At 37.2% G+C, this 25307-nt stretch overlaps 1 protein-coding gene and 1 long non-coding RNA gene across 2 annotated transcripts in view; one reads left to right on the forward strand and one right to left on the reverse strand.

Moving 5' to 3' along the window:
• The window catches only part of ca14 (carbonic anhydrase XIV), a 93420-nt gene that overhangs the window by 39046 nt on the left and 29067 nt on the right, over positions 1-25307 (forward strand). The window contains exons 3-5 of the mRNA XM_058747919.1: positions 11770-11949; positions 12391-12536; positions 14263-14358. Of these exons, the coding sequence (XP_058603902.1) occupies positions 11770-11949; positions 12391-12536; positions 14263-14358 (422 nt within the window). The remainder of the gene's footprint in view (positions 1-11769; positions 11950-12390; positions 12537-14262; positions 14359-25307) is intronic.
• Positions 15564-16620, reverse strand: LOC131522432 (uncharacterized). The gene is made up of 3 exons (XR_009266530.1): positions 16546-16620; positions 16204-16266; positions 15564-15614 (listed from the first exon to the last, which is right to left on the reverse strand). It is a non-coding gene; the product is annotated as an uncharacterized LOC131522432 (long non-coding RNA).

Raw genomic sequence — 25307 nt, forward strand, 5'->3', positions numbered from 1 at the left:
TTTAACGCATTTCCGACAGGGGTACTAAGCTGTAACATAGCCGTACGCTTTTTACCTCCCCGTTTTTTCAACGGGGTCGCCATCTTTGGCGACATCTGCTGGCTGTGTGTGTGTGATTTCCTTTTAAGGGCTTCGACCACGCGTTTAACTTGCGGGTTGCTTATAGTTGAAAATGGAATATTTAAAACGGCAAAAGCATCTAGAAATTCGCTCCATCGGCGAGTTCTGTATTCATCACGGATCGTATGAGGAGCTGTTACACTTTTAACCAAATCCATCATGTGCGAACTGGTGATTCCGCGACCTTTAAACACAAACTCTCCAGAATCTGTCCATGAAGACAATTGCTTAGCATTAGACATTTTATTCAAAATGAATTTGATGTTTTTTTAAACTCCTTTGTGGTATGTTGTTTAAGATCTCGTTGACGATTTGATCCTCTTCATCGTCGTTATTAGACAGCGGGACAGGTGCGTTAGTAGGTGTACTAGCAGGTGCGTCAGTATGAACGTTATCCTGTTTCGGGAGCGTAAGAGTTAAAGTGCCGCTCTCCAAATCACCCTGTTTTACTATAGTTAAAAACCTCTGCAAGACGTTGGAATAAAGTTTAGCTTTCCCGTGCAAATCTAAATCAGACCTCTGCAATATATTTCTTATAACACCATCCAAATCGTTCTCCACAACTTGTTGAATTGTCTCACGAACATTCCCGGCTCTTAATTTATTCATCTGATTCTGTGGTATTACATAATGCTTTTCAGCATATTCCATTCTTAATGTTGTCTGGATCTTATTAAACTGGTGATAAATGGTATGGCAACACTTAACAGAGGCACGAGAAAACCTCCTCTTTGATTAATTAGTTGTTTTTTTCTCTTTTTACTAGCCACATATTTGATTTCCTCTTTTCTCTTTTTTAATCTTCAGAACTGCGCGCTGTTTAGAGGTATGGTACTGCGGAGCACGTTAAGAGCTATTTCGCATAAGGATAGAATCAGTTGATCTGATGCCGACTGTAAAATGATGCGCCGTTGCTTCAGTGAAGCCTTATATAACAATTTTAAAAGAGGTAGGTTTTTACAAAGCCTATCGCTCATTTTTTTATTTTTCACCAAAGTTTACTGCGTTCTTTTCTGTACATACACCACCTGATGATCTGAAAACAGACCTGATCTGAGACGAAAACACTCCGGCATTTTAGCTTTAAAGTCAATCAAAAGGAATCCAAAGGGTTGATTAGTTGCATCCTGATAACATTCCATGAAATATTTCGTGTTCCCGGGAAAAATCTGACGACCTAAAGCCATTATTTGCATCGAGTCTCTGGGGCACTTGTACAAAATAATATACTGAGTATTCAGTGTAATAGTCCTGCTGGTTTTACCTTGAAAAAACAGATTCTGAGTTATCAGTATAATGGAAAATGATTTATGATGAACATATTTTGTGAATGCTCGTGAGAGTTCATCGTACGAATATGCTAATTCCATTAAATCATCACAAATCAAAACAGAGTTCTTATTAGGAGGTAATAAAGTTTCATTCGTTAAAGATTTTGGAATACCTTCAGTAAATTTAATATCAAACAATGATGAGAATTCATCATACAGAGGTTGCCAACAACTGTATAAATTTTTTTAAATTTTTACATCGATCATCTTATCTGCATTACACAACTAATTTTTCACGAAGACAGTCTTCCCGCTGCTTGAAGGACCGGAGATCACAGCGGAGAACGGGAATTGAAAACGAAAGTCAAAACCTTCTTCAACATACACATCGTGTGATCTGGACATATTGTTAATAACCGTAGGGTAAAGTGGAGAAATCAGGCAAGAGAACCTGTTTGTCACTTTGAAACTTTTCAAAACTGATCTATTATGCAGCGTGAACTTCTTTTTATTCCATACAATGGTTTCTGTATGGGTGAGCAGGTGGCTCGTGTCACGTGATGTCACATAACTGTGTACCAGACAGCTCATGCTTTCTAAGGTAACGATTTGCGCATTCGAAGAATGGAGCGAGACCCCTTTCACTTTAAGGGTAACTTTATTTTTTGCTGTTTTAAAGCTGTACGATTTCAGTCCGGTCGATGCGAATTCCGTGATATGTTATCGTCTACGTCAAATTCGTTTGTCAGTTCGCCTAGATATGAGCCTGTTTGAGGTATCAATTCATCTTCTTTCGATGAAAAGATAAGGCTGTCTGTATCTGTACGCGTGGTCCTAATCTGTCCATAAGATCGTATAATTCCAATCACCCGTATGCTGTGGTGAATGACGCGATGAACACGTTAACGTCACGCGTGGTGTCTTGCTTGAATTGGAAACGTCTTATTCGGCGAATAATGTATCTGACGTCTGCGGAAAATGCCAGACTTCCACAACTATATACCCTTTAACTATGGCGCGTGAGAGTTCCACAGATGTCCAAACCCCTCAAATGGCTCTTTCTTCATCACTGTGCTGACAGTGCTCCTGTAGTTGTTGCTCTGTGCAGGTGCGACACAGAGCAAACAATAGCTTCCCCTGCGGCGATTTGAAAGGGATAAGCGGATGAAGTAGTTTACGTGGGGGCAGTACCGTACATTTAATAAGTCCGAAATACGACTCGACCGGTTCAAAATCTTTTAAAATTATTTCAGGATGACCGATTGGGTAAGTTTTACGCGACTGCACGAAAGGGTACAACAACGTAAAGTCCAGATATGATACGCGTAACTCTATGGTAAAGCTTCAGGGCATTCGTTTGGCCACCAAAAAGCGATTCCCTAGGGTTCAGTCGTTCTGGTGCTGCGTAATTACTCATAAAAGCCCTAACATCAGGATCGTTTTGTTTGGCTTTCTCCCACTGACATTCCCAAATAGTAAGTACTTTGAGATTGTAAGCGTTACGCAAAACCTCCATCTTATTATCAGACTGTCTTCTGAGAGCTCCAAAAGGTGTTTCTGATACCGTATATAATTAGTTAGGGTTAAAACGACAACAATGCCTGTGCCAGAAGCATCCCAGGAATTCCAAAGCTATTGTATCGCCGTTAAGCTCGTAATATCCATCCACATAATAAGATCCGAATTTGACTTCACTGTGATTTAATGCGTGATGTATGTCGACATTTTTGCTTGCTTTAATGTATTCCAACCACTGGATGGACGGATTAGAATAAGCTTTGTGCCGATAGGTGTAGATAGGTGTTTTTGTGCGTTAGGGCTATTGTGTCTTTGGATTAAAAAAAAAGTGTTTTAAACACCTTCATAGCACACCCCGCGAGCGTTACACATCCGAACGGGTTTGTACATTCAATAAACTCCTTTCTGTATTTCATACATCCCTCTCGTAACAAAACGACATCGTTCTTGCAATACATTGCGAGTTGTTTTTTGAATTCAAACACCTGTCCCGCTAAGCTCTCATACCACCTGTCAAATTTTGCACGATCAGAGTCAGACATTGTGTGGTATCCGTACTTTAGACAAAGTAAAGAAACCTTTTTCGCAGGCGTTTAGGTTTAAAGCGGTGGTCATTTTTGACAATTTCATAGGTAAGAAACTGTAGCTGTCTATGTATCTCTGTTTAAATGCTTGATCCTACATATATACGAGTCTGCACCCTTGGAGTATAATTTTTGGTGCCAATCCCTGACTTGTAAAATACTCGAGCAACATGAAAGAATCGAAACCTGAAGCATTGTGCGCTATAAATGTAAAGTCCGCAAATTTTGGACGTCTGAAATGTTAGAACCGCATTAATGTCTGCGGGGATTTTACTAATGTGTTTTAGTAAAAGATGTCACAATGATTTACATTACCATGGATCAGAAGATGATCAGAGATCATTAAGACCTAGACATGATTTTCAAAATAACGTCGATCCGTTATGCGATCTGATTATTAATCAGTTTGATTAATGATTATAAACCAGGTTGTTGGCTGGTCAAACCGGATTTATGAACGTGTCTCTGCAAGGTGAGAGTCTCCCCGCAGACATTAATGCGGTGCTAACCCCAGATAATAATCATGACGTTAGTACATTTGTCGATCAAATCGAACAAGTGGTTCAAAGCAACGCAAATGTGGGGTGCGATTCTGCTTTACAGTTATGTGTGTCGGTGGCACAGAATAGACAAGGACGTAGAAAGTTAACCGACCTAGCTCACAATATGGTAATCCAAAAAAAAAGATGAATCTTTTCGCCCCAAAAAATATATCAGACAATATTTGTTTCAATATTTGTCTAGCTAATTTTTTAAACCCTCATTGTCCCGACCAGGAGTTGGTGAGAATAGCCAACGACATACACACAGATCTGGGTCATGGTCCACAAGATAAAATCGCGTTTCATGACTTATCTAAATTCGAAACGGCCCTAGACCTGAAAATTGTCATCTCTCACAGATCATCTTCAGGTAAATTGGAAGTGTATAAAAATACAGATGAAACACAGCAGAACACCGTACATTTATATCTGCATGACGATCATTACTACATGATAAAAAATTTGAAGGTGTTCTTAGGGTACGGCTATGTCTGCAAGTACTGCTATCAAGGCTTTAACAGTAGTTATAACCAATACGTCCCATCACTTTGATGATTTTTGGGGATATGAAAAATAGCCGAGCAAAGGGTGATGTAGTGGCTCCTTAAGAGGACCAATGTTTGTTTGATTTGTATGGCATATGTTATTGCCTAGTCGCCAATTTGTTCCTACCGGCTTGTCTACATCGGCTTCTGAATAAGGAAGGTTGTCAGGACATCTACCTTTCCAGGTTGGGGATAAAAGAAAGGTGTCATGTCTGAGGGTTGTTCTTTGTTTTTGGGGGGATGGAAGACATCCAAACACATGTCTGATGTCAAACCCCTAAACGGTTTAGTTCTGCTTGATCTATAGGCTAAATGTTGATAGCTAAGACATCACTGTTTTGATTGTATGAAAACTGAAACATAGAATTAAAGAATTCACCAATTGATGAAAATTTCTATATGCGTCTGAAAAAGGTGCTATGTCCGGGCATGTTTTTCTTTATCATCTCATTGTGTGTATGCTAACACCTCTGTAGGATCAGAACAACCTAATCTGTAGGTTGAATAGATAAACTTATAAGGAGGAGTCTTAAGTTAAAAATTATTCAAACCACCAACTATCCATTTACTTCTGACAGTGAAGGTGATTGTGGGGTCTAACTGACAGTGGACGACAGTATCCTCTTTGTGCTTGTGTTAATGGCTTTACAGCATTCACTCATATAGATGTGCACAGAATCATGCTTTAGTTCAGTTCAGTTCATTTGATTTATAAAGCACAATAAAACAACAATGGTTGACCATTGTGCTAAACAATATTGTTTAAATGAAAAGTACATAACATGATATGACAAGACAAACAAATAAACATTTTTAAATAAGCCCTGCTTTAGACAAATAATCAACACTTTGGCTGATAATTTGGGCTCTCTCACACACACACACACACACACACACACACAAATCTGAGTATACTAAATTTTAAGTATGAGCAAAAATGTTGTTTTTACTTTTTGTTGTTATTTAATAAATGTTTTAATTTAAATCTAGCCTGTAGATAGTATGTGTACTGTAAAAAAACAAATATACATTTCACTTAAAACTTCTCAGTAAAACAATTACACCTACGGTTTTAAACATGTTTAAAAAGTTTTAAACACATTGTCACTAAAGCAAGTCATGCTGTCTATTGTCTTTAAATTAAACTTTAGTTTTATTATTTAATTTCTTTAAAACAGCCTGATGATAATGCACCCAAGTGTTTTTCTCGCATGAGTAGAAAACTCTTTGGATGTGTTTTTTTTTTGTAAATGTATGACTGAACCTTTCTCATTTGACAGACCTACGTTTTAAAATTATTTATTATTTCAAATTATGTTTAACAGCTACAGGGAATACATGTTGTTTTCTAATGTTTATGAAAACTTTATTGGTGTAAATTTCTCATCTAGAACACAAAACTTGTACATTTTGACTATTTTCTAGGTACCATGTCATTTTAAATGGTTTACTAAAAGATTAAAGCACCAGCAGAGGTGGACAGTAACGAAGTACATTTACTTGAGTATTGTACTTAAGTACACTTTTTGAGTATCTGTACTTTACTTGAGTATTATTTTTTCTGGAAACTTGCGACTTTAACTTCACTACATTTGAAAGACAAATATCGTACTTTTTACTCAACTACATTTATATCAAGGTCCCCAAGTAGAAAGTCGTTGTATGTAGCAGTTTTTACAGTGTGTGCATTTTCAGATTCACTGAACCTTTTTTTTCTGCGAAAATCCAGCCTGCGATCTGCCAAGTGTTACAGTATTTCTAAGCCTGCAGTTTTCCACCTAGCTTTTGGCTAATTTCTTTTAGCAAATCTGGCAACCTCGGGATCTTCACCACTAAACTAATGTAAACGTCCGCGCTACTGCACAGCTAAAAGCGCTCTACAAAGGCATGTGTTAACTCATTAAAGCCCTTTGGAAAATTAACCATGTTTTTACTATAGTAACCGTAACTATGGTATTTGCAGTAAAATCACAGTATCCACAAATTTACTATTATCTCACTATAGTAACCATATGCTATTTGTAGTAAAACTTCAGTCACCACCAATTTACCATAGTTTCATTATATTAACTATAGTTTGATTTATGGCAATACAAATGGTAGGCTAATATATCTGTCAAAAATCGCTGCCCTCACTTTACTCTATATATGCTATAAACTTAGGCCTACTGGTAAATTGCTGCTAAAAACTGGTCAGGGAAGTATATAAATCTGAAAATTATTTTATTGTCAAAACACTGCACACACACACACACACATATATATATATATATTTTTTTTTTTTTTTTTTGTAAACAAATGATCAAAAAGTAGGCTAAATGAAAACTTTGGAATCTAAACTAGGAATCAATAAGAATTGAAATCAATAAGCAGAATCAGAATCTGAATGGATAAAATTCAAACAATACCCAACCCTAGCCATATGTTGTGAAGTTCACTGATTTCTGAGCATTTTATGAACACTGATCAGTTGATGGCAAAATTAAAAAAGACGGTTCTTTGGTGCAACCTGCACACCCATGGCCATACTGAGAGAGTATGTTCCAGTTTTCTGAGGATACTAAAGATTTGTTTTCTTTTCAATGTTTGCTTTGTTTGCCTAAAATGAACCATATCATAGACTTCAATATCTCTTTGAAAAATAACTTTGTAACTTTTAAACAAGTATTAAAATGAGTTAAATGTAGCTGTAGGAGTGTTAGATAAAAAATAAAGATGATTATCTTCATTCAGTTGTTCCATTTCTAGGTTTGGTAACATAAAAGCTCTTAATTCCAAAGATAATACAAGCTAATCAGTGTATTCAGTAGGTTGCATTAGTGGCATAAAGTATTGTAAGTATACAATAAAAGCAAAATACAATAAAACAATGCATTTACTTTTTACTTTTGATACTTAAGTACTTTTAAAAACATATACTTCTGTACTTTTACTTAAGTAAAAATCTGTCTTTACAACTTTCACTTGTAGTGGAGTAGTATTTGACCAGTGGTATCTGTACTTTCACTCAAGTAAGGAAGGTGTGTACTTTGTCTGCCTCTGAGCACCAGCATCTGTGATTTTCAAAATGAAAGGGATATAAAATATAAGGATGTTTCAACTATTATCATCATTTCCTTTTGACCCTAATAAACTGGTAATGAATTTACTATGACAATCGATACAAAGTAGGCTACAGTTCTCATACTATGTGTGTAAATAGCTGTGCTGAAACATTTATGAGTATTTTTGCACGCCATCAGATTTTGTCAGGGATGCGTCTCATCTAATAATCACAGTGTTTTGTAAATAACATTTTTTTTTTTTTTTTTACATTACTAGATTTAGTCATATTATCAAGATTTTGGATGGCCGTTCACAATTTTTTGTTGGACTGTGAATGTTTTTAAGTGAAGACACCTCTTTGTGAGCCGTCATCATAACAGGAATAAATGAAAATCTTTTTGAGAAATTTCTTTTAGTGCACCTCTGTGTCTGTCCATGATGTGCGAACACATGAAGCATCAACACGAAAATTAAGTCTTGCTGTTTTACACTTACAACTGAATTTACATATCTTACCATTGTGCTCAAAGCTACACATTCAGTAAAGTTTGAGGTCGTACACAGTCTTGAAAAGGCTGACAGAAAAACACAGAATTGTTGACATTTTTGCAGATTTATTAAAAAAGAAAAACTGAAATATCACATGGTCCTAAGTATTCAGACCCTTTGCTCAGTATTTAGTAGAAGCACCCTTTTGATCTAATACAGCCATGAGTCTTTTTGGGAAAGATGCAACAAGTTTTTCACACCTGGATTTGGGGATCCTCTGCCATTCCTCCTTGCAGATCCTCTCCAGTTCTGTCAGGTTGGATGGTAAACGTTGGTGGACAGCCATTTTTAGGTCTCTCCAGAGATGCTCAATTGGGTTTAAGTCAGGGCTCTGGCTGGGCCATTCAAGAACAGTCACGGAGTTGTTGTGAAGCCACTCCTTCGTTATTTTAGCTGTGTGCTTAGGGTCATTGTCTTGTTGGAAGGTAAACCTTCGGCCCAGTCTGAGGTCCTGAGCACTCTGGAGAAGGTTTTCGTCCAGGATATCCCTGTACTTGGCCGCATTCATCTTTCCTCGATTGCAACCAGTCGTCCTGTCCCTGCAGCTGAAAAACACCCCACAGCATGATGCTGCCACCACCATGCTTCACTGTTGGGACTGTATTGGACAGGTGATGAGCAGTGCCTGGTTTTCTCCACACATACCGCTTAGAATTAAGGCCAAAAAGTTCTATCTTGGTCTCATCAGACCAGAGAATCTTATTCAGGTGTTTTTTTAGCAAACTCCATGCGGGCTTTCATGTGTCTTGCACAGAGGAGAGGCTTCCGTCGGGCCACTCTGCCATAAAGCCCTGACTGGTGGAGGGCTGCAGTGATGGTTGACTTTCTACAACTTTCTCCCATCTCCCGACTGCATCTCTGGAGCTCAGCCACAGTGATCTTTGGGTTCTTCTTTACCTCTTTCACCAAGGCTCTTCTCCCCCGATAGCTCAGTTTGGCCGGACGGCCAGCTCTAGGAAGGGTTCTGGTCATCCCAAACTTCTTCCATTTAAGGATTATGGAGGCCACTGTGCTCTTAGGAACCTTAAGTGCAGCAGAAATTAGAAATCAGTAGCTTGGTGGAGTAGACTCACTTTAGACCAATATAGTCATTTGGTTTGAGCCAGGTTTCAGTCAAGCAGAGTACATCAAAACTATTATCTATGATCATTTCATTTACAATAACTTCTTTGGGTGCGAGTGATCTAATGTTTAGGGGCCTGAGCTTTAAAAATTGTTTTTGTTCATTTATTTAGCATTTTTCCGGTTTAATGATAAAAACTTACAAAAATGTACGTTTTGTGCTTGTAAACGTTACATACTACGTACATATAAACAATGGGCCTCATTCATGAAACACGAGTAGAACAAATTTTTGTGTAAATCGTTTGTAAAGCTGTTCTGACGTAAATTTTCGGATTCATGAAAATGTTTGTATTTCTCAAAATGTTAGTTGGTATGAAAGAAATGTACACCTGCTCCTTACCACGTGAAAATGGTGCGTAAAATGTTCTGTGTTTTTTTTTTGGCAAACTGATGACACTGAAATTTGATGCACTGCAAAGTTCCTTTGCTCTGTTATTTTTTTGGGGGGGGGGGTTGTAGCTAAGAGTTGATAAACTGTTAAGCTTTGGGTAAACTCAGCGTAAACTCAGCACTCACTCACAGTCACTTTTTACCCAGCCGTCCAATCAATGGAGGAGGGGCGGGACAAATACTACACCGACCAATCATCCTACTTGTACAACAACTGAACAACAATAGAGAAGTTAATATTGCTGGTTACTGCATTTTTATATTCAGTAATATTCTTCAAAATGAGATACTAGTAATACGTTACTGCTGTGGATATTCCTAATCATATAGCAACTAAATTGTCTCAGCTGGAAAAACACAGTGCCACCAAAGCATTCTCAAGCGCCACCAGCTGGCCGTTTTCAAAAGAGCACCTGGCATTTTTCAGATGGCTAAACGCTTTGGTGGACACGTTATTTAATATTTATTGTTAGGCATATGGCCTATTAGTCTTTTTTGCATTTATGAAATGTACTGGAGCCAAACCTGAGAAAATAGACCAGAATATTCCGCTGCGTTCCTGGGCACGCAATTTGTGCAGTTGTAATTCATAGGCAGGGATTGTGCTAATTGTGAATGAGCGTGCACACGCACCCTATTTACGAATGATTGGAATTCATTAACATGTTTAACTATCAAATCAGAAGTTTACGAAGCGTTTGTGAATCCGGAGGAGAGTTTTTGAGAAGGTCCGTTATACACGCAAATTACTCAGAATTTACTCCTATATTTAGGAATGTTTCATGAATGAGGCTCAATGACACCAGGCTGTATGTATTATAAGGCCTAATCAGTGTATTGCTAAATGCACAACAGGCCCAGCAAATAATGCGGGTGAATCTGCAACCTGCCAAGAACTTGTCTAGGTCATATTTAACTTAAAAAAAATAAAATAAAAAATAATAAAAACACTTTACATGAAAATTTTCAGAACGGTGTTGTGACAACCCATTAATTCTGAACAAAATGTAGTTACTTGTTTGAGTGATGCTTTGTTCTCTGTCCATGTTTGGGGAAGCATGCAAAAGGTAAACTGGCAGTGGCCTGGAGTATGTCAGTTGTCATAGAGATCTCCTTGGCAACTACAGATCAATGAGAGCAACTCTGCACCCCCCTCCCCACTTTTTGGAGTTGAACAGGGGTTTGGGGGGATATTCTTGGTGAACAGTGAGATTGAGTGGGCCTCTAATCCTTGTGTATACAGAACTGACTTGGCACCAAACTGAAATGCTGATATGCAGAAGTTTTCTTTTATTGTAAAATAAAAATATTTATTTTACTAAATATTTGTAAATCTTTTTTTGGTCCCTTTTTTATGTTGATCTGTCCCTCCTTTGTGTTTTAACATCTAAATTCACTACAGAATGTTTCAGCACTGAAAAAAACGTGTGTGTGTGTGTGTAGTCTATGCTTTTGTAACCATGTGTCTCCTCATTAACTTTGCATGACTTAACACTTAGCTAATACTTCACTATGAGCTTCCATAACGTGTCATAAAGAGTCAAACAAACATTTTCTTATATGCTGTTCATTGTTTTTTCATTGATTGACTTCCACACCAACATTCACCTCGCTGTATCACCCTTTTTTTTTTTTTGTATAGCGCTTTTTACGATACAAATTGTCGCAAAGCAGCTTTACAGGAAATTAAGTTTCTACAGTATATTTATATATTGTAGAAACTTAATATATTTAACTTATGGCAAAATTTGGTAATTCTGTATATTGTCTGAGGGTTGGCATCATCTTTTCTCAGGTGTTTGGTCATCTCAGATAATTTAGGGTTGGATCCAGACTGACGCTTCTGTAATTCCTCCCGTGGCAAAAACAGAGAAACAAATAGAAACATAATTAGCGTAGATGCTGTTTAATCCAAGCAAAAATGATTTGTTCAACCTAAGCTAAAGAATAATGTGCATTTGAGCAGATTTAACTGCAGCACAAGATCATATGATGCATTTTGTGAATGCTTGTCTAGAGAGATGTGTCTTTAATCTAGATTTAAACAGAGAGAGTATTTTGTTTTTTGTGTTTGTGTTAGGTGCTGTGGGACAGTCAGAATGGGCTGAGTTTTTTCCTGACTGTGGTGGTTCTAGTCAGTCACCCATAAACGTGGACACATCCCAAACACTGTATGATCCAACGCTAATCCCCGTGCAGCCCATGGGATACAACCATTATGGGAAGAGAACATTCACCCTCTACAATAATGGCCATACAGGTAAATTTGTCTTTTGTTACCCATTCAAAATGGTCTCAGACTTAGACAGACACAGACAGAAACTATGAAACTCTGCCATCCAGTGCTTTTCACAATACACATGGTTTCAAGCAGCTTCATATCATATTTTTATGTTTATAATATCTTTATGCCTCGTAGTTGCAATTTAGCAAATTCAAGCTATTTTGCAACTATAAGGTATGAAGATATTAAGATTTAGAAAATAAACTTTAGATAAAGTGACCTGAAAAAGTATTTGGATGCTTAAGTCACACTTAAAAATTCACAAATGTCTTTGCATATCGCAATTACATTTTATACGTTTGAGTGTGACTAAAGTCTATGTCACTGAGCATAAAACTGTGTGACAGCGAAATACTGTTTGCTAAATATGACCCTTTTCTTTACCCTCTTAAACCTTCCTCTTGTTTTCTCACACAGTGCAGATGACATTGCCACATTGGATGAGCGTGGCTGGGTTGCCATGGCATTATAGTGCTGTACAGCTGCACCTGCACTGGGGTAGTGAAGTGGGAGTGGCTACAGGAAGTGAACACACCATTAATGGACAGAGCACTGCAGCAGAGGTGTGTGCTTGTGTTGTGGCATGCATAATACAACATTTTTAGTCATTTTGCAGATTTGTGTGAACAGGGATAATTTTGACAATATTATTGTCTGTATGTGAAACTTTTCGAAAAGCAAATGAAATCACATTTTTGTGTAGTACAATCATTATTGTATAAACTTACCCTGAGAAGCGCTGTTTTAAGGCTTAGAGATGAAGTCAGGAGCCTCACAGGGGCTGATTCCAAGACAGGATAGGTCCCAGGAAGGAACAGAAATGGGACAGAAAGGTCTCCGTCTCGCGCCACGCATAACATGTAAGACAAGTGAATGCCTCCCCAGAGAAACACTTTCAGCTAGAATGTGCTCAGCAGCAATTGCGGTCACTAAAAAAGTTAACAGGGCAATGCCTGCAGAAAAACACTCCTGAGGGAACTCCAGCACTGAACCAACAGTACAGTGGGTCTAATTGGCAAGTCTAGCACCAGAACTCATATAGCTTCTATTTGAGAGCATATAACCTCCTATTGGAGGGAACCCTTGCATTAAAAAATGGTTTCCTTCACCCCAGGTGAAAGACTGGAGACAGCCGTACCAGCATTGAGTGTGAGTCAAATACTAACCCTATAAACTCTGCAGTAGAACATGCTTCTGAGGATCCATTCCCAAGCGTATATCTCACAATTGATTGAGAACAGTCTTGACACTGACACACCAAATCCTAGGACTGTGCTAGAGTCAGCCAATTGAAGAGGAAATGGATAAATGGTCTTGGTAAGTTTTGCCCCCAAAACAAACCTTAGAAACTTAATTTGTCTCTGTAAAATCTGATTGAAGTAAAGATCTATCAGATCAATGGTCTCTCAGCCTAATCTGCGCCATGACATACTTCTTGGTCAGCATCCTGAAACTGCACTTCTGTAAAAGCCAGCCTCTTTTTGAGAAGGAGACAGATCTTTTATAGACAGATTCTCTTAAAGGTAAAATAATTACCTTAGTCCAAAACGGTAGCTTCTTGAATGCCAAAAATCATATTTTATGGTTTGAAGAACCTAGTCTTCGTGCTGCAAGATGGACAGAGAGGCATCAGGTGCTCTGTAGCTAACAATGGTTAGTTGACCACTTGAGCCTAAATGAGAAGGCATGGCCTAAATGAGAAGGCAACATAAGTATCCGCTTATGTTGTGGGGAGAGTGCCTACAGTTTCTCCAATTGCGACATGAGATATGAGAGGTATAAAGTTGTTTTGTGCCTCTGCGTGAAACAGACTGCCTTGGTCAGGGACCTGAAGTAATTGAACAGTAGGGGGAATCTATTCTACAGGAAGAATGATCAAACTTGGCAAAAGAGAACCAGCATGAACCATGGGGGCACCACTCATTGTGATCATATTGTCACGGATTTGTGACACAAGGCACAACTCCTGAACTCTGAATTCTCTCTACCTGTGCACTACTAATCACAGATAACTTAATAGAGCATGGGCCGGATAAAATGGCCACCTAAAGAAAATAGATCTGAGGAATGAAGGTACAGACACTTCCTTATGAGACACTGGTGACGTAGTGCCTCAAGGGGCCACAACAGTGCCGTCAGCCAATAAAATGTTGTGTTCCTATTAAGGTTTTAGACAATAAAAACACATATGGGCATTCCCATATAATCAACTATTAACAAATAATTAAGTGAAAATTGTCTTCTGTAAGATGCCTATAACTCAAAGACACTCTCTTTCTTTTCTGTCAGCTCCATATTGTCCATTACAATACAGAGATTTATGCTAATATGTCAGATGCTAAGACCCAGGAGAATGGCCTCGCTGTGTTGGCAATCCTAATTGAGGTGAGTTCTTTGCTTTTACTCTAACCATATTTCTGTCAGGACCACTATCGTCAAATGATAGATACTTGGTGTAAAGTTTTGGTTTGGCGGTATGGTTCTGTTCTGTGCAAAAACAAGCAACAAGCAACAAGCAACAAGAATAACCCCCCAAGGGTAAACAGAACAGAACAATGCAGATATCATTAATGTACTTAATGGGGTAACACTTTAGAATAATGGTCCGTTGTTAACAAGTAACTATGCAGGAAGTAATAGGTAGTACTACATTAACACTTAACTTAATACTATTAACTAATAGAGAAGCAAGATTAACTAAGCAGTAAGTAGTAACAATTTTAGGACAAAGGTAGTTCCTTATTAGATATGTGATAATTATTAAATAAAAATCTCCTCATTGAGAACTACTTCCCACATAGCAATTTTTCTCTGGCCCACACAATCAGCTTTTGCTTGGCCCACATACCGCAATAACTTACCAATTCAGGGCCAGTTATGGCCCATGTGTGGCCCTTGTCTGGAATCCAGACCTGGTCCACACTAGGACCGTAAGTTATTGCGGTATGTGGGCCAAGCAAAAGCTGATTGTGTGGGCCAGAGAAAAATTGCTATGTGGGCTGGAGAAATTGTTATTGTATGTTATTGAAAAATTGTATGACCATACCTGTATGACCATAGCTGGCCCTATTCTGGTCCTATACGCTGGACCAGATGGGTTCCACATGTCAGCTTCAACAAAACCATAACTAAGCCACTTGATACACACCCCTCCCAGATGAATAGTCCCAACAACGACAATATTCTGAACAAATATTTAATCATGTTTAATCAGCAAACCAAATTGAATGAATCTCACACCTAACATACAGCATTATGGTCAGTTCACACTTTCACAAAAACTATAAAGAACTATTAAATAAAACATGCTTATTTGTTTTGCTTGGTCAGTGTGTTCACCCTGTTGGAGTATAGCAGTGTGAATAGGCTTTTAGGTGCTTTGGAAAACAAAACAAAAAACAGTAAAAGAAATATATATTTGTTTAATGTTCACGCAATTAATACAAAATTCTTAAATAAGGTAGTTTCTCTATTTTTGCAATATTCAAGTGTTCATGTCCCTGAATAATATCTGCTTGAACCTAAGTCTGAAGAGTACACATAATATCTATTAGACAGCAATCCTTGTGAGTGAGAAGTCTGTTGTGGAGGCTGGATCTCGAACTGACTTCTGTACAGGTTATCGGTCTTCATGAACTGCCCTGAAATACAATTCAAACAAACAATGTAGTGTTTGGCTCTTACATTCACAATGCTCATTTTGGCCTCGGAGGTGAAGTGTGCAGAAAATTCTGCTGGACTGAAATTTAGTCTTTGATGTTTTAAGTTTAAGTTTTAAGTATCTTTCAGGCTCGCGTGAGTCTGCTTGAACAAAAACTTCACTACACTTACAGTTTAGAAAATAATATACATACAGACCGTTACAGTTTGAAGTGAGGTGCGTTCACAGTACTGGTTCTGTCTTACCGTTATTAATTTTAATTTCAAAGAACTTTTTTAGTATCATCTGTGTCTTTTTCTGAATTATGATTGACCCCTCTGTAGGTTGTTGTGTATGAAGTGTCCTCAGAGCAGAGTTAAACAAGATGGCCTTGTAGGACATACAGGAACCCAGACAGCAACATAGTGTTGGCCCAGATCCGCCCACATCTGGCCCGCGTGAAATCCATGCGGGCCAGATGTGGGCGGATCTGGGCCGACACTGCTTGCTGTCTAGGAAATATTTGATATTTATTTGATATATTTTTTTCAATATTTGATAAACTTTTGAATGTTTGAGGTTTTACTTACTAGTCAGATGGTTCATGGCGCTTTGGAGATGTTCTTCGACAGGAGATCTGTTCCTCTCCAGCTCTGCAGCACAGCCATCAGCATGGAAGAATAGGAACAATGTGTCACATAGCCAACAAAACGTAGTATACAATGTCAGGATTATTAGAAATAAACAAACTACAGCAGAGGTGAAATACAATAATAATAATAATAATAATAATAATAATAATATACAAAACATACAAAAAATCTTAAGATACCATAATTCATATTTTTAGGTTTTACAGATGCATGATGATAAAGTTGAAATATATTGTGAAAAATACATATAAAGTTATTTAATAAGATTTCTCAGATCACCTGTGTTTCCTGTATCTCTGTCAGCAGCTCCCATTACAAATTTTCTTGTAACTTCCTGGTTTAGGTATTTTTTTCTGACGCTCATGAAATTACAGTACAATTTATCAATATTTGTTTGCAATGAAAGTTCAAAACGTGTTTGAAATAGTTTCAGACCATTAGTTCATGTAAGTGACGTCACCGATTGACCCCACAGTGTAGACTTTTAGGTTAAATTAATTAGCTTATAGTGACTTCCATTTATCTATTGACAAAGTATCAGCAAAACATTTACAAAACTATCAAAGCTGCTCATCTACACATAAAAGGTGCTTAAAAGCTCAAATGTTCATTAATAAAAACTCAAATCTATAAGTTAGCTTACCTCTAATTGTTAGCCTCTATAGCTAGTTAAGGGTTGTGATGCTAACGGTCTTTTTGAAGACACAAAACAGAAACGTGTCAATTACATGTAAGAAAGTGTCAGGAACGGTTGCATTATTTGTCTAACTTTAGGGACTAAACTTACCTGAAAGCAGTGAAAACAGCAGAGAGACAGCCTCTCCCTACATTTCAGCTGAGTGAGTTGACGCCCTGTTACCATGGTAACCTCCTCCGCTCCAGTTTAAATGTGATTTGTATGGAGTCAATTTAATGCCGCATATATATGCAAAAGAAAATAAAGTTTTGCAAAAGAAAATAAGTTTTGCAAAGAAAAATAAAGAATTGCAAAATAGATAAATAAAACAGAGCAAAAGCAATGATTTTGCAATACATATTTTCCATGGCCATATCTACTAATTTATTTGCAATGCAGCTTTTATTTTGCGTTTCAGTCAAGTTTGAGCTTGCGATACCGTTTTCCCTTTGCGCTTCACGTTTCTGCGCGTCTCACTTTGTGGCGCTGTTTTGACATGGGGGTGGAGTCAGGGGACGGGGGCGTGTCCAACAGGCCTGGGCATGCCTCCCTGGAAGTGACGTCATCGGCCCGAGACGCAGATCACAGCTGATCCAGGCACCGTCATTGAGCAGAGGCATGCGGGCGGATCGTTTCCTTTTATTCACTAGCTTTAAAACATGCATGCTTTCGTTTTATTAACAGCGTTTGCTCAAGTTAAAGAAGTTGTTAATATGAACATCTGCTGTTTATTTCTCTCAATGTGTGCACACTTTTATAGCATTAAAATGTGTATTATTTCATCTGGTTAACTAAATGTGCATTAATAGTGCTTGTTTAAAATCTCTTAACCTGTGCACAGCGCTCTTTGTTTACATTAGTTCAGAGTTACTGCTAGTTTTAATGTAAAAGAATGCAATTAACTTCACAAACTATACATCATTAAAAAGGTCTAAGACTCAAGCTTCATATCCATTGTAGAACCTGGTCGAAAAGAACGCACACACGTGTAACTTAAGTCACATTCCACTGGAAACTAATCTAACTTCATCAGCTCGTAAAAGTTACAAATGACCAACCCAACGCCCAGGTATCTGACTAAGTGTCCTGTCTGTTCTCCTTATCATCTCATGAAGCTGGGAGGAGAACATCTGGCCATTCTTTGAAGCACAGGATTTTCAATGTTGGTCTTGACCAGTGTACCATAAATAAAGTCAAATAAACAGACAGTACAAAGCACGTGGGATCTGGACTCGTTCGAGCTCAGGCCCTCCCTAAATCCCCTGAGTGCTTTTGACCATAATTCAATGATGGTATCAACAAGGAAAGACAGATATATGTTAACCAGACTTGAACAAACCTACAGCACAGACATCCTGGTGACCCCAGAGCAAACCCCCTTTTCCAAGTTGCATTCCAAGACGATGCCGTCTCTTGTGCTCGGACCACAAAGAAACTCTAGTCACACAGAGACGGGAAAAGACTGCTGCTATTAAAAGCAATATATCCAAGAGACAGTACATATACGAATGTGGTATTTTATGTTTCATATATCTGACTGTAGTTATCAGAACTTAGGATATTTTAATCTGTGACTTAAACCATTTAGTAGGTAAAATTATAGGTATTCAATATATAACTATCTCATGTTTGGTATTAAATTTCACGTTATGATGAGTCCAGTACATTGAAATAGATGAATGTTGACTTTTATCTTCATAAGGTATGATTATAACACTTTGTAGAAATCTGCTAGGATATTGTGGCTTAGGTGACATATTTATGAGCAGATAATGTATGCACGAAGTTTGAGTCGTGTGGAGCGTGGCTCCTCCCTACAGAGACAATGTGATTGGGTCAGACAGTGACTAGGATGGACTTAATTCTGTCCGATAAAACAGACACCCCAACTTTGAAGAAGAACAAAGAACAAAGAACGGGGTGAAACAACTGGTGACATTGCAAGAGACTTGGCTGAAAGTCTGGGCGTTGCCCCTCGATCGTGCTGTGAAACATCTGGCTGATCATCAAAAGACTTCGACACCTGGCCACGTCTGACCAAAGAAAACTTGCAAGCGGCTGCGTAAAAGAACTTCAAACTCGCTATTCGCGCGCTACCAGGAAGCCATCAAATCCAAAGGAGGAATCCCTAGTGACGTCACGCTACAACAACACGTCAGCAGGAAAAGTCCTGGGTTCCCTTTCAGCAACCCTTCAAGAAGTACAGCCTTCAATTCAACTTCAAACTCACAGCAAGTAAAACAGACAAATCTCTTATTCACTGAAGCTGGTTGAATTGAATGAATCGTTAAAAGATAACAATAACTGAGTCTTCCGTTTGTGACGTCCCCATAAGGTCGTCCTTAATTCTCAAGAGAAGAGAATAGTTACCTTCCTTCAAACTGCTTTGATCTTGCCATAATATGTTTATGTGTGTGTGTATGTGTTTTGGTTATTTGTAGTGTGCCTTAGAATAGTAAATAAACACTCGATTCATTTTTAATGAATAGTCTGGTGCCTTGATTTTCAAATCGTTAAACTATTTGCCATAGATCGTGTTACCTGTTGCTCAGGCAAATTTCCCAATCAATCCTGTATTCTTATCAACAATAAGAAGCATTGCTGAATTATACGTATTAATACTCGCGGGACGAGTTGTTAATAGGGTATAAATTATACAATATTGATTAATATCAATTAATCAGATCAAAACCGGATTTCTACGATTTGGTTCTCTGAAGCTAAAATTGATAAATAAAGGATAAAACCTTACAAATTATTACACCATCTCGACTTCGTTTTTCATTTACATAACTCCTGGCATAAATTTAGAAATGACTGGCACTGGAAGTTTAAAAAAAAAAAATGAAGCTTGAGTCTTTTTGGTTTAAATTTCTCGTGGCCACGAGATATTAATGGGTAAACAAACCAGCGTGACCATAGCAACCTGGGATTATCAGAGATGTATTTATTAATATTTTATTTTTAATTAAGAAATTATAAAAAAAAAAAAATACATTATTAAATTATTATATTAACACCACCACGGGGTAATTTTACCCATGGCTGTTTTTCAAATAGGCTACATAATATATTTTCAATTAAAAATATCCAAGTCTTACAGTCATTGACTTTTACTAAAATTGTGTTATTTACAATCCCTGTTTATTGTTAAAAAATTGTTTAGATAAAACCAGAACAAAAATGGGGCATTTATACCTATAAGCGCCATCAGGACAAATTTACGCATAATTCCTGTCATCACGTTCAAATGAAGATGTTTTAGATGTTTATTCCTCTACTCATAAATGTTCAAACTTTGGATTAAATATTAATTTGTGTTTGCAATTTTTATCGCTTATGGTTCGCTACTGTGTTGCTTATTTATTCCTGAAAAAATCTGAATTATGATGTAATGAATAAAACAATTTTTATGATTACCCCAAGTTTATTGGTGTTGTTCTCTTATTCAAATGATAAATTATATAACTAAACAAATTAATTAATTAGGTGAAACTGTGCACTTGAATTTGTCATTGTACATCTTTTGCAATGTGGTGAATTAGTATTGCTTATAATAGTCTATTTAGGGTGTTTTAGTCATTTAAATAACATGGGTTATCTTGAAACATTTTATTAGCTATAATATTACAACACCCAAATATGTATTTATTTCCTCGTAATTCTCGTTGTCATTGCAGACTGGTTTATATTCATCATTAAGAAAAGTGATTAGTGTAACCTGCTTAAAAATAGCTGTGAACTTAAAACAACAGGACAAAAACATAGCTGATGACTAAAAATAATAATTTTATGACTCTAGATATTGTGAAGACAGTGGCATAATACAGTGACATACTACGTTTTTAGCCATATCAAAACAGTAGTCATGGCATGGGTGAATTTGACCAGCTGGCGCTTTTAGGTATACAGCGACCTCTGGTGGTTGAAGTGTTAACCATAGGCTACGTACTGGACTGTATCGCGATGTAGACAACATTCGAATTAAGTTTATTCTGAATAAATGTTACATAAAGTATAATAAAATAGGCCGACAAGAAAACATTTTTATCCATCCCACAAGTCTTGTAAGTCCATGTATTTTATTAGTATTAGTAATATTTTTATATTCGTTGTTATGTATTTGATTTATTTTCCCTTCATTTCGATCTCTTAACGTTCAGGGCTGTATAATAATAATAATAATAATATCCTAATATACACATATATTACATAAAAAGACACGATCAACGGACTGTGGGATGGATAAATATATTTGATCAGTCTCTGATAATCCCAGGTTGCTATGGTCACGCGGGTTTGTTTATGCATGATTAAACTCATGGCCATGACATACAGTATTATCACGTTCCCACGACTTAATATCTCGTGGCCAAGACAAAACTAAACCAAAATGACTTTTTAATCTTTTTTTAAACTTCCAGTGCCAGTCATTTCTTAATTTATGCCAGGAGTTATGTAAATGAAAAACGAAGTCGAGATGGATATGAAGCTTGAGTCTTAGACCTTTTTAATGATGTATAGTTTGTGAAGTTAATTGCATTATTTTACATTAAAACTAGCAGTAACTCTGAACTAATGTAAACAAAGAGCGCTGTGCACAGGTTAAGAGATTTTAAACAAGCACTATTAATGCACATTTAGTTAACCAGATGAAACAATACACATTTTAATGCTATAAAAGTGTGCACACATTGAGAGAAATAAACAGCAGATGTTCATATTAACAACTTAATTGAGCAAACGCTGCTAATACACATATACATTTGTTAATAAAACGAAAGCATGCATGTTTTAAAGCTAGTGAATAAAAGGAAACGATCCGCCCGCATGCCTCTGCTCAATGACGGTGCCTGGATCAGCTGTGATCTGCGTCTCGGGCCGATGATGTCACTTCCAGGGAGGCATGCCCAGGCCTGTTGGACACGCCCCCGTCCCCTGACTCCACCCCCATGTCAAAACAGCGCCACAAAGTGAGACGCGCAGAAACGTGAAGCGCAAAGGGAAAACGGTATCGCAAGCTCAAACTTGACTGAAACGCAAAATAAAAGCTGCATTGCAAATAAATTAGTAGATATGGCCATGGAAAATATGTATTGCAAAATCATTGCTTTTGCTCTGTTTTATTTATCTATTTTGCAATTCTTTATTTTTCTTTGCAAACTTATTTTCTTTTTGCAATACTTCATTTTCTTTTGCAATTCTTTATTTTTCTTTGCAATTCTTTATTTTTCTTTGCAAAACTTATTTTCTTTTGCAAAACTTTATTTTCTTTTGCATATATATGCGGCATTAAATTGACTCCATAGATTTGAATGCTCAACGCGCGCCCATTGGCCCTGTCCACACCAAGGTGGTTATTTTCAAAACAGCAGCTTTTTCTATGCGGTTTGGCCGTTCGTCCTCACGCAAACGCTGCACCAGGTCACTGAAAACGAACATTTTGAAAACTCCTGCCATTTTTGGCTTGTGATGTCTGGAGCCTGCGCTGTTATCTCCGCCTACTGGAAACTTTTCCAGGCTTCTGATTGGCCAACATGGCCTAAAACACATCAAAATTACACATTTACATAAATAGTACATAAAAGTCAAATAAAATGTCCTGAAACTTCATCATGTATTGTTTAGTAGTCCTACATCAAACTGTAAATTTAATGAGAATATGAAAGCAGTGAATGCAATACATTGTTTGAAGTCAGTTGTATATAAATAAAATTACAGGATATACTATTCTATAATATAACATATCATATAATATCATATGAGGCATGAATATAATTTCACATATAAACACAATTAAATACACAATATGAGCTTTATGTTATGCATTTTAAAAATATATTTTCAAAATGTATTTCAGTATATTTAACAGTGTTTCACATATATGTGAATATATTACCTTTCTGTATGGGAAAACATTGGTATTTTAGTCAAAAATAAATTTTAAATGTGGGTCAAGATCGGCAATACTTCAGTGGCCCACATATCTATATTTGACATCTGGGCCAAATACTACATTTGACATCTGGCCCATGTCTTGTGTGCCGTCTTAAACCCGGTACCATCTCTGCCAAACCCGGGCTATGTTTGGCCCACATGCTGTATGCCAGTGCCGGATGAATGCCAGCTGTGCCAGATGCATGCCAAATCTGGGCCAAATTTGTTTTCTGACTGGGTTGCAAACTATGACCAATTAATAAAGAATAACCAATTAATTACTAATCACAACAGTAACGTCTTAAAAGTGAGCAATTGGGTTCTTTGTGGAAACTAATTTATGAATATGATATCCCCCAAATAAGTCGGCTACAGTTTGAAATTGTGACTACTCTTACCAAAGGATGGATGTTCTCTGTTTATTTCAATCAAAAACAGAGAATAATAGAAGAAAATATGGGGGACTAGCTGTCAAAAGTGATTGATTTATGACCCATATGATTATGACACCCAGGTGTCAATCTGACACCTCTGACCGCCTGTTCCTGTTTCTTGATGTTTGTGACACCGTGTTTATGGCAGTGGCCATTTTGTGATCAGGATATGATTCGGCCATTTTGTTTTACCATTTGTTCTGAAGTGTTACAGCGATCTCGGATGGGTTGGTCCATCAAGCGTTCTAGTTGTTTCACACCTTTGAATAAGAACAAGAATGAATGAGATGAGTGGTATTGCGTCCTTTGTTTTGGGATGAAAGACTCTTCCAAACATTTGTCCCTATTACCATCAATGGTTGCTGAATAGATCAAAAAGGCTAGCAATTATCCAAGTCAGCAACTCTAATCCGTCCACGCTTCTGAAAAAGTGATATGCCTGGACATGTTCTTTTTAGACCCTAAGAGTTGCAGTACATTTTCCACTCATGAAGGCAAATGAAGAAACAAAATAGTTTAAGAAATAAAACAAAGTTCTAAGAGAACTTACATGACTTAAAGTGAGATCCATGCAGTCCAGATGCTTATCTGTGAATTAAATTGTTCCCAGACTTGCACGCTTAGCCCTCCTATCTGTGGATTGTGTTGTTGTGTATTTGGATTGCAATGCGTTACCCTGACTGGTAGTATCAAACATGTATTGAGAAATTAGTCAGTATCTAAACTTTTTACACAAATTTCCAAACTAGTCTAAAATCTTCTAGTCTAAAATCATTCTTTCTTCATCTGTCTCTTTCCTGACTTTCTGGGCCTGTACAACAGTGTTTACGTCGACACCTCACCATGGTCTGATCTAGGCTGTATGTTAATGTCTCTTACCTTCTGAGCAGGAAGGTGTCATGTCTGAGGGTAGTTCTTTGTTTTGGGGGGATGGAAGGCATCCAAACACTTGTCTAATATCAAACCCCTAAACGGTTTAGTTCTGCTTGATCTATAGGCTAAATGTTGATAGCTAAGACATCACTGTTTTGATTGTATGAAAACTGAAACATAGAATTAAAAAATTCACCAATTGATGAAAATTTCTATATGCGTCTGAAAAAGGTGCTATGTCCGGGCAAGTTTTTCTTTATCATCTCAATGTGTGTATGCTAACACCTCTGTAGGATCAGAACAACCTAATCTGTAGGTTGCATAGATACACTTATAAGGAGGAGTCTTAAGTTAAAAATTATTCAAACCACCAACTATCCACCGGTCCACCTCACCTGTCCATTTACTTCTGACAGTGAAGGTGATTGTGGGGTCTAACTGACAACGGACGACAGTATCCTCTTTGTGCTTGTGTTAATGGCTTTACAGCATTCACTCATATAGATGTGCACAGAATCATGCTTTAGTTCAGTTCAGTTCATTTTATTTATAAAGCACAATAAAACAACAATGGTTGACTATTGTGCTAAACAATATTGTTTAAATGAAAAGTACATAACATGATCTGACAAGACAAACAAATAAACATTTTTAAATAAGCCCTGCTTTAGACAAATAATCAACACTTTGGCTGATAATTTGGGCTCTCTCACACACACACACACACACACACACACACACAAATCTGAGTATACTAAATTTTAAGTATGAGCAAAAATGTTGTTTTTACTTTTTGTTGTTATTTAATAAATGTTTTCATTTTAATCTATCCCGTAGATAGTATGTGTACTGTAAAGGAACAAATATACATTTCACACCTACGGTTTTAAACATGTTTAAAAGGTTTTAAACACATTGTGTGTCACTAAAGCAAGTCATGCTGTCTATTGTCTTTAAATTAAACTTTAGTTTTATCCTTTAATTTCTTTAAAACAGCCTGATGATAATGCACCCAAGTGCTTTTCTCACACGAGTAGAAAACTGTTTGGATGTGTTTGTGACAAACACACAATTTTTTACTTCAGAAAAGTTTTTTTTTTTTTTAAATGTATGACTGAACC

Source organism: Onychostoma macrolepis, chromosome 16 (genome assembly GCF_012432095.1).
Source record: "Onychostoma macrolepis isolate SWU-2019 chromosome 16, ASM1243209v1, whole genome shotgun sequence".
NCBI classification, from domain to species: domain Eukaryota; kingdom Metazoa; phylum Chordata; class Actinopteri; order Cypriniformes; family Cyprinidae; genus Onychostoma; species Onychostoma macrolepis.